The following is a 14,385-nucleotide window of genomic DNA, read 5'->3' on the forward strand; positions in this document are numbered from 1 at the left end:
TGACATGTTTTCGTTTAGCGGCTAACGGATACTATATTGTGCATACATACGTACTATGTATAACGAACAATATACTATGAACAAGTGGGAAAAATAAACAAAATAAATAGACTCAACAATCAACGATAGGTCGCATTTGTAAATAGAATGCTATTCATACCATTAGTTAAATCGAAATCATACGTGAATGTCGCATCCTGTATTTACAACGTCTAAATACCTGAACCGGTATTGACAATGGCAAGGTGAGCTCGCACATTAGACATTACTTTTGTAGAATAGGGGTTCAAAAACTGGCGAGGGGTTGCCAACCCTAATCACTCGTTGCATCCGAGTCGGAATTATCCGAAAATTGCCGAAGAGCGACGAAGACCGGTCGGTCGGTCCAAAGTTGCCGACCAGAGCGGAGCTTTCAGTCGAGTTCGGTCGGTTGAGCCGGTTGCACGTACCGGTCCATATCTCGTCGAACCGGTTCGTCGGAGTAAACACTCGCGAAAGCTTCAAAATTCTTCGAAAAGCTTCGACCACTTCAAATTCAAAAATCCCGCCGGAGAAAAATGTGATTCCCCACCGACTCTCGTGAAAGTGTACACTTTGCCCAATATGGATACGAAGTTTGTGCGATTCTTAGGCGATAAGATAAACTTGTAGTTTTTGGACGTGGCTCCAGTTTAAAATATGGAAGGCAAAGCCCAAAGTGACCCCAAGGGGTCGAACAAACCCAATCCCAAATCGGACCATGGGAAGAACAGTAGTACCAGTCTGTTCTTGTGCGGTCTGTGCACGTTCAGCGTGGTGATCAGCATGTACAGTACGTATAGGGGCGATCAGCTCGAGGGTAGGGTTGCCGATTTGGAGAGCAGGTTTGCAAATTTGCAGAGCTCTCTCGTGGAGCCCAGTGAGATGCTGATGATGAGGCTCAAGAGGGAAGTCGAGGAGAAGTTCCACAGGAGGATGACCAGGGAGGCTGTCTCCACTGGAAGGAGGCTTCTGACTCGGGAGCTGGAGCAGGAGCAGACCAACGGTGGTTTTGCCAAGCTGATGAGGATCAAAAGAGACATGTCCGATTGCAGCTGTCCTGCAGGTTGGTAAAACCATACACTATGTCTTATTAAATATATCAAAACATATGAATTTTAATTTGAATAACTTAATAGATTTTAAGCACAGTATTTTAATGTTATAGCTTCTTAGAAAACAGAACTATTAAACTATTATTATTACACGAAAATTCAGATATTCTTGGTATTTATAAATATTGTAATAGACGATTATAATACTACAACAATAAATCAAAATATGAAGAAACTATCACTAATAGTATATCATGTTTTGATTTATTGGTTTTATTTTTACATTTTAGTTCTTATATTTAAATATTATATATAAAATACATTTTCAAAACTTATTCACTAGTCAAAAATGAAACAAACTTGACAAAATAATCAAAACATTAAATATAATTGTATGTAATATCAATGACACAATTACGCTAAAATATATCACGATATTCGTATTATAATACATTTTCAAAGTACCATTACATAAATTGAATCCATGAAATGACAAAATAAAATGAATTTATATATTTAATGCGTATTTAAAATATTTTTAACAAATGAACATATTTCAAACATTAAAAAAAAGTGCGTCATAACATTTTTGAATTTTCTTAAAGGAAATATCCGACTTCCAGTTTATCAAATTTTTTTATTTATTTACATGATATTGATTCAAGGATTAAATTGGAATTTTTTCTTCAAGAGCGCGCATATTTAAAGAGTCGAAAAAAAAGTGCGAGAAAAATCGAAATATTATTACTAATACAAAATTGGTCATTTTTTTACATAACCTCCAATACGTTTCACTTACGATTATAATTCAGGAAAAAGTTTGCCTCTTATTTATTGTTAAATAATTTCATATATCTCATATTATATATTTGATTCAAAACTAAAAAATACTTTAAATTTAGCTGTACCAAAATAGACTGTTCAACTTATCAAACAAAAAATTAATATTCATTCATGTATGTACTAGATTTATAGATTTTCTTCCAGAACTTTTCTTCACAAACAAAAATATTATATTAATGACTTTTCCGAAATTTTCTTTCAATAGCCTAAAAATAAATGGTTTGAAATATGTGAGTTCTGCTTACATTCATTTTATGAATTTACTCAACATGTACGTCAAAGAAAAGTTTGAATGAGTCAACCGAGGCTCGTTATCGAAAGTAATGCTTTCTTTGGTCACGCACTCGTATAAACGACACGTTTTTATCACCGTGCGAAATTCATTAACGTGACTAATCCGCCGTTTGAGCGTAACATTATCCAAAAGTCAATCATTTTCCTTTTATAAAATACTGATATTCATCCGGATTTTGAAACATGAGTCGCGATGATTCGATCCAACATCCGATAATTTCATGTATGCATTTAATATACATATTTATTTTATAAATGAACACTGTTCATGTTACGTACAGGTTATCACTTTTTTATCTTCACCCAATCAATCATGTGAAAGCGATTCATTCAAAAGCAAAAATCCATTGTATGTATGAAATGTTTTATTATATTGAAATTTCACATGTTGAAGTTGATCTACTTCTAGATTACAATTTTTCCATTCACGATTGATAAAACGATATTTTTATTTATATCCAGAAGAATGGATAGAATAAGCTTTTTTACTACGTTTATGTACATACATACGTACATATATTATATAACATAATTTATTATAACGCATCGATAAATCGTATGTTTGACTTTAAAATAATATGGCATACAAACACTGTTTAAGTTACATATATGATTTTAAATGCATCATTTTTTATCAATAGACTATTGAAAAATAAAATATATATTCAAACACTACTACATACCTACATATGTATGTAAGTAGTGAATGTTGATTAATTGATATGGTAACCAAATAAACATATACCATTTTCAAACAAAGCTTATATCACTCTGTTTAACTATGGTAGTCAAATCAATTTTGATGAAGATGTTACTCTCAAAATTAGTAAAATTTAAATAAAAATCGACAAAAATCCTTATCCACATATTATGCGTGAAGGTAAATATAACCGTATAAAAATTAAAGCATACTGTCTAATATTCATGTCGTAAAAAATGTATCGACTTTTTACATGCATAATTTATTTCGCATTTTAAAAAATTGGATTTTCTTCGAAAATTCATATTATAGCAGTAAATTAAACATTCCAAAGATTCAATATACACAATTTATCATATTTCACGTAAAATTATTAATTGTTTATACGAATTTCCAAACGATACGGCTCCAATCTTTCCACTCATTCACAAAATACGTTTTGATTCAGAATTGCCCCACCTTTCGGTATTTGAGGACACCCGTCGGCAATCATGAAATCATTGTATAATACAGGCGTCGGCAACCTTCTTTGGCTGCGGGTCAAAATCAACCAATTTAGAATGTCTTTCAATGAATAATAAGATAAATTTTATTGAGAAAATAATTACAATACTTTAACTAAAAAGATAAACCAAAAATAAATGGTAATAAAATTCTCATTCTAATTATTATATTATAAAAATATAAATTGTAAAGTTTTAGTTCTTAAATTTATGAAATTTCTCTAGTTTTAGTTCTCTTAATTTCCAATGACTCCCTTGATTTTGAATTTAGTCAAGTCTGGTTTATATTTAATCACCGTAAGACGAATACAATCGTCTGAATTTTCGATAGTCAAGATGCCCTTCTGTTGTACTTAAAATAAATTCCAGATATGAAAATATTTGCTCACATTTATGTACGTATACATAGAACCGAATGCCGATATAATGGTAAAGCCTATTTTTTTTTCAAATATGAAACTTTGTAGGAAGTGTTGCCCAACACGTTGATATCTTGAAAAAATGATTATTTTCCACTTTTTCTAAATCTTTCCCCGATGAATTCGAACAAAAACTCTTACTTCGTCGTACATTTTCAAAATTATGTAATTATTACATTGGAGTCGTTCGTTGAAATCATTATAATGATTTATAAAGAACAAACTTGAACCAGTGTTAAACAAACTTAAACCGTCTTAAAAAATATTGTTCAATTAACTCAATGGCATTGAGTTCTAGATCATTTTCATCGATTTCGTTAAAAAGTATTTGTACGTCCTCAAAGCACTCTACAAATTTAAAGAATTCTGCCTGAACTTAGCCTTCGTATTTCAACATGGAGCAGAAAATATTCATATTTAAATTCAATTTCTTCCATAAGTTTTGCAGCGCTTGTGTGTTTATGCAGATCGTACTACTATTTTGCTAACGATCTTAATAACCCTTTCCATTGCATCCTCAAGTTGTTACCTACATAGATGCCTTTGAAAATAAATTTTCTTCATGCAATGCTTATTACGTCACTACATACCAAATAATATTTGAACTGACGCAAATTCATCAATAAAATATTTAAAAATATATATTTTTTGGTACTTTTGTCTTGTCTGGTGGGTGACTTGAAATTGTTAAATGAATCACTTGGTGACCCGTGGGTCATAGGTTACCGATGCCTGGTATAATATATGTATATAAATCGAAACATGGCGTGTATATAATAATACACATACCTAATCTACCTTTTGTCATTCGATTTTGTCCGTAGTCATGGGTCTCCTTTACGCATTAAAAAAGAACCTTTTGTCAAGACGACCATTGACCCCTTCCCGGATAGATAAAAGCTTTATAACACATCATCGTGTGGCCACTTTTGATATACATAAGTAGTTGTAATGTGACGGACGTACGCGTCCCATTGTAGTTTTCATTAGCTGTCACCGGCCAATTGTCTATGCTCTGAGAACTCGCTCGTCAATAAATTGTCTTGTCTTGAGCTTAAAACACTCCAGGCGATATGTCAATGAACATTTTCCAGCATATGTACTGGTGGATATTATACATGAGTCAGAGAGAAAGTTGCATGATTCGGTACTATTCAAACCAAGTCTAATTACTCCAAAGGAATAATGCGATGTGCTTTTTTTCAACGTTGATAAAATCAATGCAAATGAAACCATAAAAGGTTGAATATGAAGGGCTTTGAAAGTGGGGGCTGATTTGTGTGAATACATATTTCACTTTCACCATACATAGTAAAAATTTTATACGATTTAGTTAAACTATGCAGAAATTGTACAATTAATTATTAATCGAAGTTTGATATTTATTAAAAATTACATCCGCTTATACATATGTAGGTAAAATCCATGAATACCAGAATACAGTGAAGCACTACAGTATAATTAATGAATTAGTAATTAATCAGAAGTACGAAATTAACATAAATCAACATTTAAAATTTGCTAGCACACCTCTCCACCCAGCAGCAATATAAGCTTAATATACGTCTTGCAAATACAAACGAACAAATCAGCAAGACTGATAACCGTATTGAATTAATGGCAAACATTTAAGTCTTATAGTTAAATGTATCGTATCAGTATTACCGATCACATACAGACGAGAGAAAATTTAAATGTATGCAAATCCGAATCGAGCTCATACAGCGTTTCTCAAATACCCTCAAAATTGATAATTGTGTTTTTTATTTGCTAATTCGACGAATATTATCATTGAAGCCGCGATCAATATGTACTAGAACTTGAAATAGTACTTCTGAATATCAACCGATCAAACAAAGTCGTTGAAACAAGCTCATTAAATCTCAATATATATATGTTTATTTTTATGGGGCTAAATCGGCTCACCCCTACAATTCCACTCCCTCAAATTTTACGCCCTCGCCTTAATTATAAGAAAATGAAGTAATAATTGCAGTTCTGTGATGTTATAATTGCCTCGTATTCCAGTGATTTCAAATCGCAAAAAAAATATCTCATTTTCTTATAAATACAGATACGATACGTTGCAGGTACTCTCCAACAATATTTTTTGTATAAGAAATAAATTATCTGTAATATTATATATACATATATTATAATAAATGCCTATATAATGGTATGTATACTAATACAAAAAAAAACACCGAAGATATGTACTTTACTCTATGTATTGCTCTACATGCTCTCATTTCAAAGCTTGAAATTCATCGTCACTCAAATATTTTCGTATTGATACAAAAATAGAAACGAAATACGTTTGAATCATTACATTCATTTACATGACTCATTTCAATCAATCAGTATACAGACAGTCTTCTATACACTATCATGTTACAAAAACAGCATATTTAAACAGTTCAATTAGTGTTACAAAAACAGCGTATTTAATTTTTTTATTGAAATTTATATACATATGTATGTATGTATATGCTCTTAATTTATTTTAGATTGTACATCTATGTAGTTTGCAATTACGCCTCTGAAGATTAAAACAAGACACTGCAAGATTAAACAAATTAAATTTCGTAACTCCAAAATTTTTTCACCACTCATCTACCCGACTTTTGTAGGCGATGAGTATTTACTTTAATAAAATGTACAGATCTTATTAAATTTAAGAAGTATATTATGAAATTATAATATAAACATGTATTATACGCCATGTTATTAACCTTTGAAAAAATTACCAATCAACTTTGATGCATACGGAAAACGAACCATTCAAATTAAAAGCGCGTCAACGACTTAATAGTTCACTGATCAAGGTCAAAACCTTCATCAAAATGAGGACAGTCATGACGTTAACATGTATTCAGCTTGCCTCTAAAAGGGTGTATGTCAAATTTATGAGATATATGCCAAATGCTTGCTTTCACGTATAAAATCTCAACGCCTAAAATTGTCGACAACTTTCGTTGCATCATATTCTTATTTTATTAAAAAAATATCACTTAGTTATTGTAAATTACTTACAAAAAATACATTTTGTGAAGTTTATAAAAGTAAAATAAACTACAATATACATACATATGTACATATTTGTGAAATGGAAAAATTTTAATACGCTACTTTCAGCTACTTAACAAGCATTTACTCTGCAATTCTTCAGTGGTTTCATTTCTTTTGGTAATAAGAAAAGCAAGTAATGAAAAATAATTTGGTGGATTCGCTAATTACAATTCAAGATACATATATTTACAAACCATACAAACCAGTACTTACAAGATACATATGTACATATATTACAAAGATATATGTACATATATTTAGAAACCTCTTCTCAGCAACCTATTGAAGATATTTTGAAAAATGTAATCAATCGAAATACGAACGTTTCGATCATGAAGCCTGATTGTCCCACTTCATAAGTCATTATTCAATTTAAAAATTATTAAATTCTCAAATATATGATAATCTATGTATGTAGGTATACATATAAATATAAATATATATATATATATATATATATATATATATATATATATATATATATATATATATATATATATATATATATATATATATATATATATATATAGTATTTAAAAATAATATAGCTTACATCATTTGCACAATGAACGAAATAACATTAAACTGCATGTCTGCGAAAAAGTCTAATATAAGAATATTTTGGTGTAACTTGTGACTGTGATTTTCCAAAAGTAGGCATTGTAAGATTGGGCTTTTTGGAACCCAGGCCACTGATATATATTCACGCCTAATATTAAAGTTTCGTCGCGGTTTTGGGGAGTTCGTCGGTGGAAAAAGGTAGTTTGGTGGTGCGTTGTCCGTATAATTTATGGGGATGGCAATACTTTAGCCGTATTTAACCCCCTCGCGCGCGGCACTGTTGCTCAGACGTGTATTTATGCCTGGATATCACTTTATCAGGCAGTGACAAAAGCACTAACCCCTCCACCCATAAACAGTATTTACCGACCCAAATTTATCTCTCGCTCTCTCGTGGGGGTGGCGGAGGCTTTTCGCGAAATATCAAAGTCCTGCAAATTGGAGAGAATAATCCTCGAAAAGTCGATGGTTGGAGATAAGTGCCGAAGGGAGGGGGCGATTACTCAGTTTTAATTGCTGTTAAAAAAAGTGGGATTAAGCGCGATTTATAAGGGTGTTTCTCGGAATGAATTTTGAGATGAAAATTACAACATGTTTAAAATTGGGAAGATTTAAAATAAATGAACAATTATTTAATACACTACTTTCAATGTTATGTTCATTCGAGACATACCAGTTGTTAAATACATACATATATAGTCAGCAGTATAGATCAATGGTTAGCGTGTAATGCTTTTAATTGTATGATCACGGGTTCAATCCCTGGCTGTGCTGATGGCCAGACCTTGAACATGTGACTCCAAGGTTGATCTGTCCTTATCAGGATTTGCTAATTTATCTGATTTCATTAAAACGGTTCCAAAAAATTGGTAACCCTGTCCTATTTCTTGCAAAATTTGAGCTCACAGCATCTCGAATTCGCTGATTTATAAAATGCTACAAATTCATCCATAGATGTCTCGCAAGTTTCGAGTTATTCATCATCAATAAATTCGGCGAAGATTTGAAATTATATCTATAATATATATGCATTTAGATACACTGTATCTAATTTTAAATGCTTGAGACCGAAGATTTAATTTATAAATACATATAGGCAACAAATTAAATGGTCAGAATTTATAGGTCAAAATAAAATTTGAATCTTGATCAGAATAATATTACCATTTTGGTCAGAATTATATAATTTATGGTCAGAATAAAAATTTAAGTGGTGAGGATAAAATTTTTAAATGGTCAGATTAAAAATGTAGGACGGTCATAATAACAATATAGGGCAATCAGAATAAAAAAATATTAAACAATTATATTTAACATTCATAATGAATGGTGACAGTATATAAAATAAGTATTCATAACTACAGAATATTGGAATACAAGTTCAAAATAATGTATTTTTGGTATCTTTTTACGAGTATTTAAATGTCAAAAATTTTGCCCGTCACAAAAATAAAACTAATAAAAAAACTTATTATAAAAATATGCTTTAAATACAATTTTGTAATTATTACATCACATTAAAAGATATGCATTAATATGTATGTATGTATGTTATAAAAATATTTAATATAATTCATTTCTGAGAATGATTGTAGGTTATGATGGCGATTTCTACACACTCCTGACAAGTTTCCAACGGAAAAAAAATATTCTGACCATTTAATATAAAATTCTGATGATTTAAAAACAAAATTCTGTTCATTTAATATAAAATCTGACCATCTAATATTTATTCTGACTGATATATTCTGACCACTTTATATTAATTCTGACCGTTTGACAAAAAAATCTGACCCGAAAACTACAAGCAATGCATATATAAGACGATATTTTATTGAAAAGCTATTAAATATTCATACCTACATATTATATATAGTTAATGTACTATACGTTGTACATATGCAAGTCTATAGGTAGAGTGAAAGTCAATTGATGAACACATAACATACTTAAACGTCTTCATGCGTCGTCGTTTACAAGAGTATCAAGTATGAAATTTATATACATCCATCCACATCATTCATTTTTATCAGATAAATAATAAATTAAACTTGACACCATACGGGCGTTGGGAAAAAAAAACAAACTGGACAATCAGAATTTGATACCGGTCGAATATCGAGGGACAATATCCGAATTAACATTTCCAACAACATATAAGTATAGGCATCAGAAACACTTCTGCTAGGGTTCAATGCGAAACTTTGGCACCGCCTCGTAGGCACTAACCCTCATCTATAGATTTGTTCTTATTGTCCCTTGTCGGAATTCCCTCGTGCTGATGTTGCTGACCATCAAAGATCCCGGTGATAAATGGATTAGTGCAGTTTTTGTCATCAATTCGGGTCACACAATGTTGTCACAACGACCCTCCGGATTCTTCTTATAGCCCAAACGTAGTGTGTGGGTGTGTCGGCTACGATATACGTATACCTAATTTTCGTATATAAAATCGTGATGTATAGACTTATTAAATTATTAAAGGTCAAGTTAAAATTTTCGTCGCCCTTTGACTGGCGGCGCCTGGGGCATTTGCCTTCCTGCTTGACCGGATACTGTGTGTGTACAGCGCTAGAGCAATTCTCCAACCTCAATGGCCTATTATCATTAAGATATAATAAAGGCGTATCCTTATTCATATCTTATAGACTAAGAAATATACTTATGTATTGTTTGTATATTATTTAGAGGAAAAAAATCAGTGCTAGTTTGTATTTTCAAAATTAATTATATGATATTATATGTATAATACTACATTTTAATAAAATTCAATATGTATCAGTTCAATCAAAATCTCCATATGAGTGGGTGGCTTTTTGCCAAATATACTTTTTTTAAATTCGTGAAAATGTTTCGAGAAAAACTCGTTTGTTTGTACAAAAATAATAAAAAAAACTTGTCTTATTTTTTTTTTGTATAAAGAAATCGTAATATTTTTAATTTATTTAAGATTTTTGGTATATTAAACAAAGTCATTATCAAATTATTCGTGCGCACAGTTTCGCATGTGCAAGCTTGCAGCAAAGTGCATTAATTTCAAAATTCAAATTAACCTCACCAACCTTCTCCTACGCACTAAAACCAATATACTGATTTCATTAAAAAAAATGCACTCATAAACTGACAAGTCATCAACGAACAACAGGCGGGAGACCACACAAGTGGCATTCATAAACTCACTCATGAATGGGTCATGACCGGATTCGAATAACGAAATAGACACTGAAAATGTTCAGAACATACGAGTTCATTCGCTGATCTTAATGTATGCTAATTTACGTAGCAAATTTGCACAAAAAATCAGCCAAGTACCTCCTCTCGAGTGGTATTCAAATGTAAATGAGCGCGAAATAATAATGACGAGCACATTTTTTTTCGTGCAAATATTTAAGACCAAATATTGACGTGGGCTTTGTGACTAAAACGCTCGTCAACCGATTTGATGACATTCAAATCAGTCACAGTGATAAGAAACCGGTAGAACTGGGTGTAGTATGAATTAGATATGAATAGTCGTAAATTAAACTGCCATAGTGATTCATAAATACATACTTTTATAATCCATATACATATAAGAATATCTAGTAAGCAAAAAGGAATGAAATATGTAGGTATATGTATATATGTAGTTTTATGTACATACATATGTACATATATCAACCATCATAAAGCGAATCATTCTTGCAAGGTCGACACCGTTTTGCTATATATAAACCCCAAACTTAAATATAGTCAACATCATAAAGCTAAATATAATATACACATTTAATTATAGAATATTCATCGATTATTTATATATTATGAATATTCATCGATTATTTATATTTATACATTGCGGACCGACCATTATGAATATTCCGAAAACTCTCTATAAGAGAGTTTTCACATCTAAAGCTTGGTATAATTTAATTAAAAATTTTAATACAGCTTCTTTACAGTGGTCTTTAACCGTATAAATAATCAAATCAGTATTTTTCAAACTGTGGTGATTGCTGTATTCAATTTTGTATACAATTTTAATTTATTTTCACGTAATAAAATATATTTATCTTATAGATCGTTCTGTTATTCATTTGAGTGAAAGATTAAATGAATAACAGAATATTGAGAAGTATGCTACGCGAAAAAATCCAGTCAACTTCAACTTCTTTGAAATATTTTCTGAATATTATCGATAATTTCCGCGGACAAAAGTCAACCATAAAATAAAACCATAGAAATATATATTTTTTTAATTTATTTATCGACATTTTAGATAAAGATATGCTTGTATGATATACAAATACATATGTTCATACGTATGAATGGAAGTTTGAAACTAAATATTGTAAATATGTAATACTACTTTGTTATCTGAAGTTTGGAGGATTTAAAAACATACACGCTGTGTTGAAGGCCTTTTAATAAAATTTTATTAAAAACGTAGCGTATGTGTTTAAGGCCCATAGTGAGTTAATATGATATATAGGTATGTTCAAAAACCTTCTATTATTATTTCATTTATTTTTACCATCTTAATTCCAAAGCTTATGTGAATCAAATTGGAGAAAAAAATAAAACTCTTCAGACGTTTTTCAGAAAAATTTCACGGAAGCTATGCCAATTTTATTTACGATGTTGTTAGGTATGTTAAAAATATAATTAGGTATATAAATAATATAAATCAATAATTCCTATTGATTTCTGTTTATCATATGTATTACAACATAAACATTTGAATTTGAAGAGTTCATATTATATTGCATTGAATCTAACTGAATTCTCAGAATCTATTGTACCTATATTGTACATAGTACATGCTTACATTCATTGATATTGATCCTTTATGAAGTGATGTAATAGTTTACCTTTTCAACTAAATACAATTCCTTGTGGTGATGTATGTACATATGTACATATATTAAGATATAATAGTATTAAATTCAGTTTGTAAGAATTCCGACCTATTAGTAACGTATTTAATCGGATTATATCAGATTAATTCGGCTGTTCTAGTACACACAAATCTATTATACTCGTAGTTTTGACAATGCCCGTTACATATCATTACTGGAGAATAGCCCTTTATTGTTATTGATAGGCGGAAATAGTTAATGATCGCCTGTCAACGACCACATTAATGCCTTTCGCCTATCGTCGACAATAATCCTCGACTATCACGATTAATAATGCGTGTTCACTATCAATTTCTCCACGTATACATTCTGTGCCTCCGAACCTGTGAAAAAGCTAGTCGATTGAGCTATTAATTTAAATTCAATGAAAACTACGCTTTCAATTCCAATGAAAGACTTGAGAGACCACTTTTTTCAATTCAGTATCATTAATATATTTTTTCAACCCAAAAACAATTGAATTAACATTATTTAATATGAATGGGAAAAAATATAGACATGCTAGTATTAAATTAGTTTGATAGTCAGCCTGGAACAATAAAACATTGAATAATTAATAAGTTGAATGTAGGAGAACGTAAAAATGTAAAAGAATGCTGTAAGAAAAATCTCTTTAAAATTTATCACGTATCTTCCTTGCAAATAAATCTTCAGAAAATTCCACAAAAAAATTATTTTTCTTAATACAATATTAAATATTCGAAGTGTTACTGCTTTGACATTACGACCAATTTCCTCTTTGTAATGAAGTGTTCTTGGTAATTCTCTCGAGCCTTTCTTTTGTTATCAACAAAAAATTACATACATATAATATTTTATTTTATAACATACTTTTCTATCATAGATGTCATGACAGGAATTACCCCAAGGCGACAAATATGGTCAGATTATTTCGTACATGTAGCATAACAGAGTGGCATAACAGAGTGATCCAATGCTCCATTTTGGAGCAGAATATCAATTAACACAATACAAATATCAATTAATGTCAACAGAGACATCTATAGTCAAATTGGCAAGCATTTTGAAATGCCGAAAACTCGAAATTTCTAGAAATGGGTAAAGGATGGCAATTTGTTGGAAACTTTTCAATGAAAATCAGATAAATTGGTAAACTCTGATAGAAACGATCGACCTGGAGTCACATATCCAAGGTCTAGCCAGCAGCAAACAATGGGATTGAACCCGTCACCACTTTGTTCGATAGTATTATATGCCAACTATGATACATTTTACAGAGTATGTAGGTAGCATATTTAAAATAATCAACATATTTGAGACTGAAGGGGGGGGGGGGGATTATATCGATGTATCGGATCCCTCACAACAATTAGGCTAAATAAATTGAAAGATTCTAGTAGGAGACGGTCGATCTGTGTTTTAATCACCACCAAGATTGACCAGCAGCATATTTGGCCGGGACTTGAACTCACGACCTATCTATCGGTATATAACAGCTCTACCAGTGACCTACTCTGTAACTTTAATGTGAAACAAATATACTTTTTTATATATAATATATAAAATCACAAATTTTGTGAAAATTTGAAAATTAATTTTCCCATATACTTTCAGACTGTGTCATAAATACAGACGTCAGTTAAGATTACCAGATTTATATCAAAATATTTCATTTATTCGAGTTACTCTTGAGATTGAAAGTTTTAATAAGCTGACATTCCAGGGATAAAATCATCTCAACAACACTTAGATGTAATTGTTTAACAAAAAAAGCATCTAATGTACATATATATGTATAATAAAACGTCTAGCAATAAAGTCACTTAAAATTGTCAAATATTTTGCTTCGTTCTAACACGAATAAAATAGCATATACCTGACTGAGTAATAATATACTATGAGCAATAATCATACAACGATGGATTGATTCGCATCTTCTAATATATAAATTAGACAGACCAAATATATATATATATATATATATATATATATATATATATATATATATATATATATATATATATATATATATATATATATATATATATATATTGTTTGGGAATTTCG

General features: G+C 30.6%; 1 protein-coding gene across 2 annotated transcripts in view; it reads left to right on the forward strand.

The window, feature by feature from the left end:
- The first annotated feature begins 414 nt into the window (after positions 1-414).
- LOC143912087 (uncharacterized) overlaps positions 415-14,385 on the forward strand; it is a 127,903-nt gene continuing 113,932 nt past the window's right edge. For both annotated transcript variants that reach the window (XM_077431262.1, XM_077431261.1), the window contains exon 1: positions 415-1,084. In XM_077431262.1, coding sequence (XP_077287388.1) covers positions 679-1,084 — 406 coding nt within the window. In that variant the 5' untranslated portion in view covers positions 415-678. The remainder of the gene's footprint in view (positions 1,085-14,385) is intronic.

The sequence above is a fragment of the Arctopsyche grandis genome, chromosome 5, assembly GCF_051622035.1.
Source record: "Arctopsyche grandis isolate Sample6627 chromosome 5, ASM5162203v2, whole genome shotgun sequence".
Classification (NCBI taxonomy): Eukaryota; Metazoa; Arthropoda; class Insecta; order Trichoptera; family Hydropsychidae; genus Arctopsyche; species Arctopsyche grandis.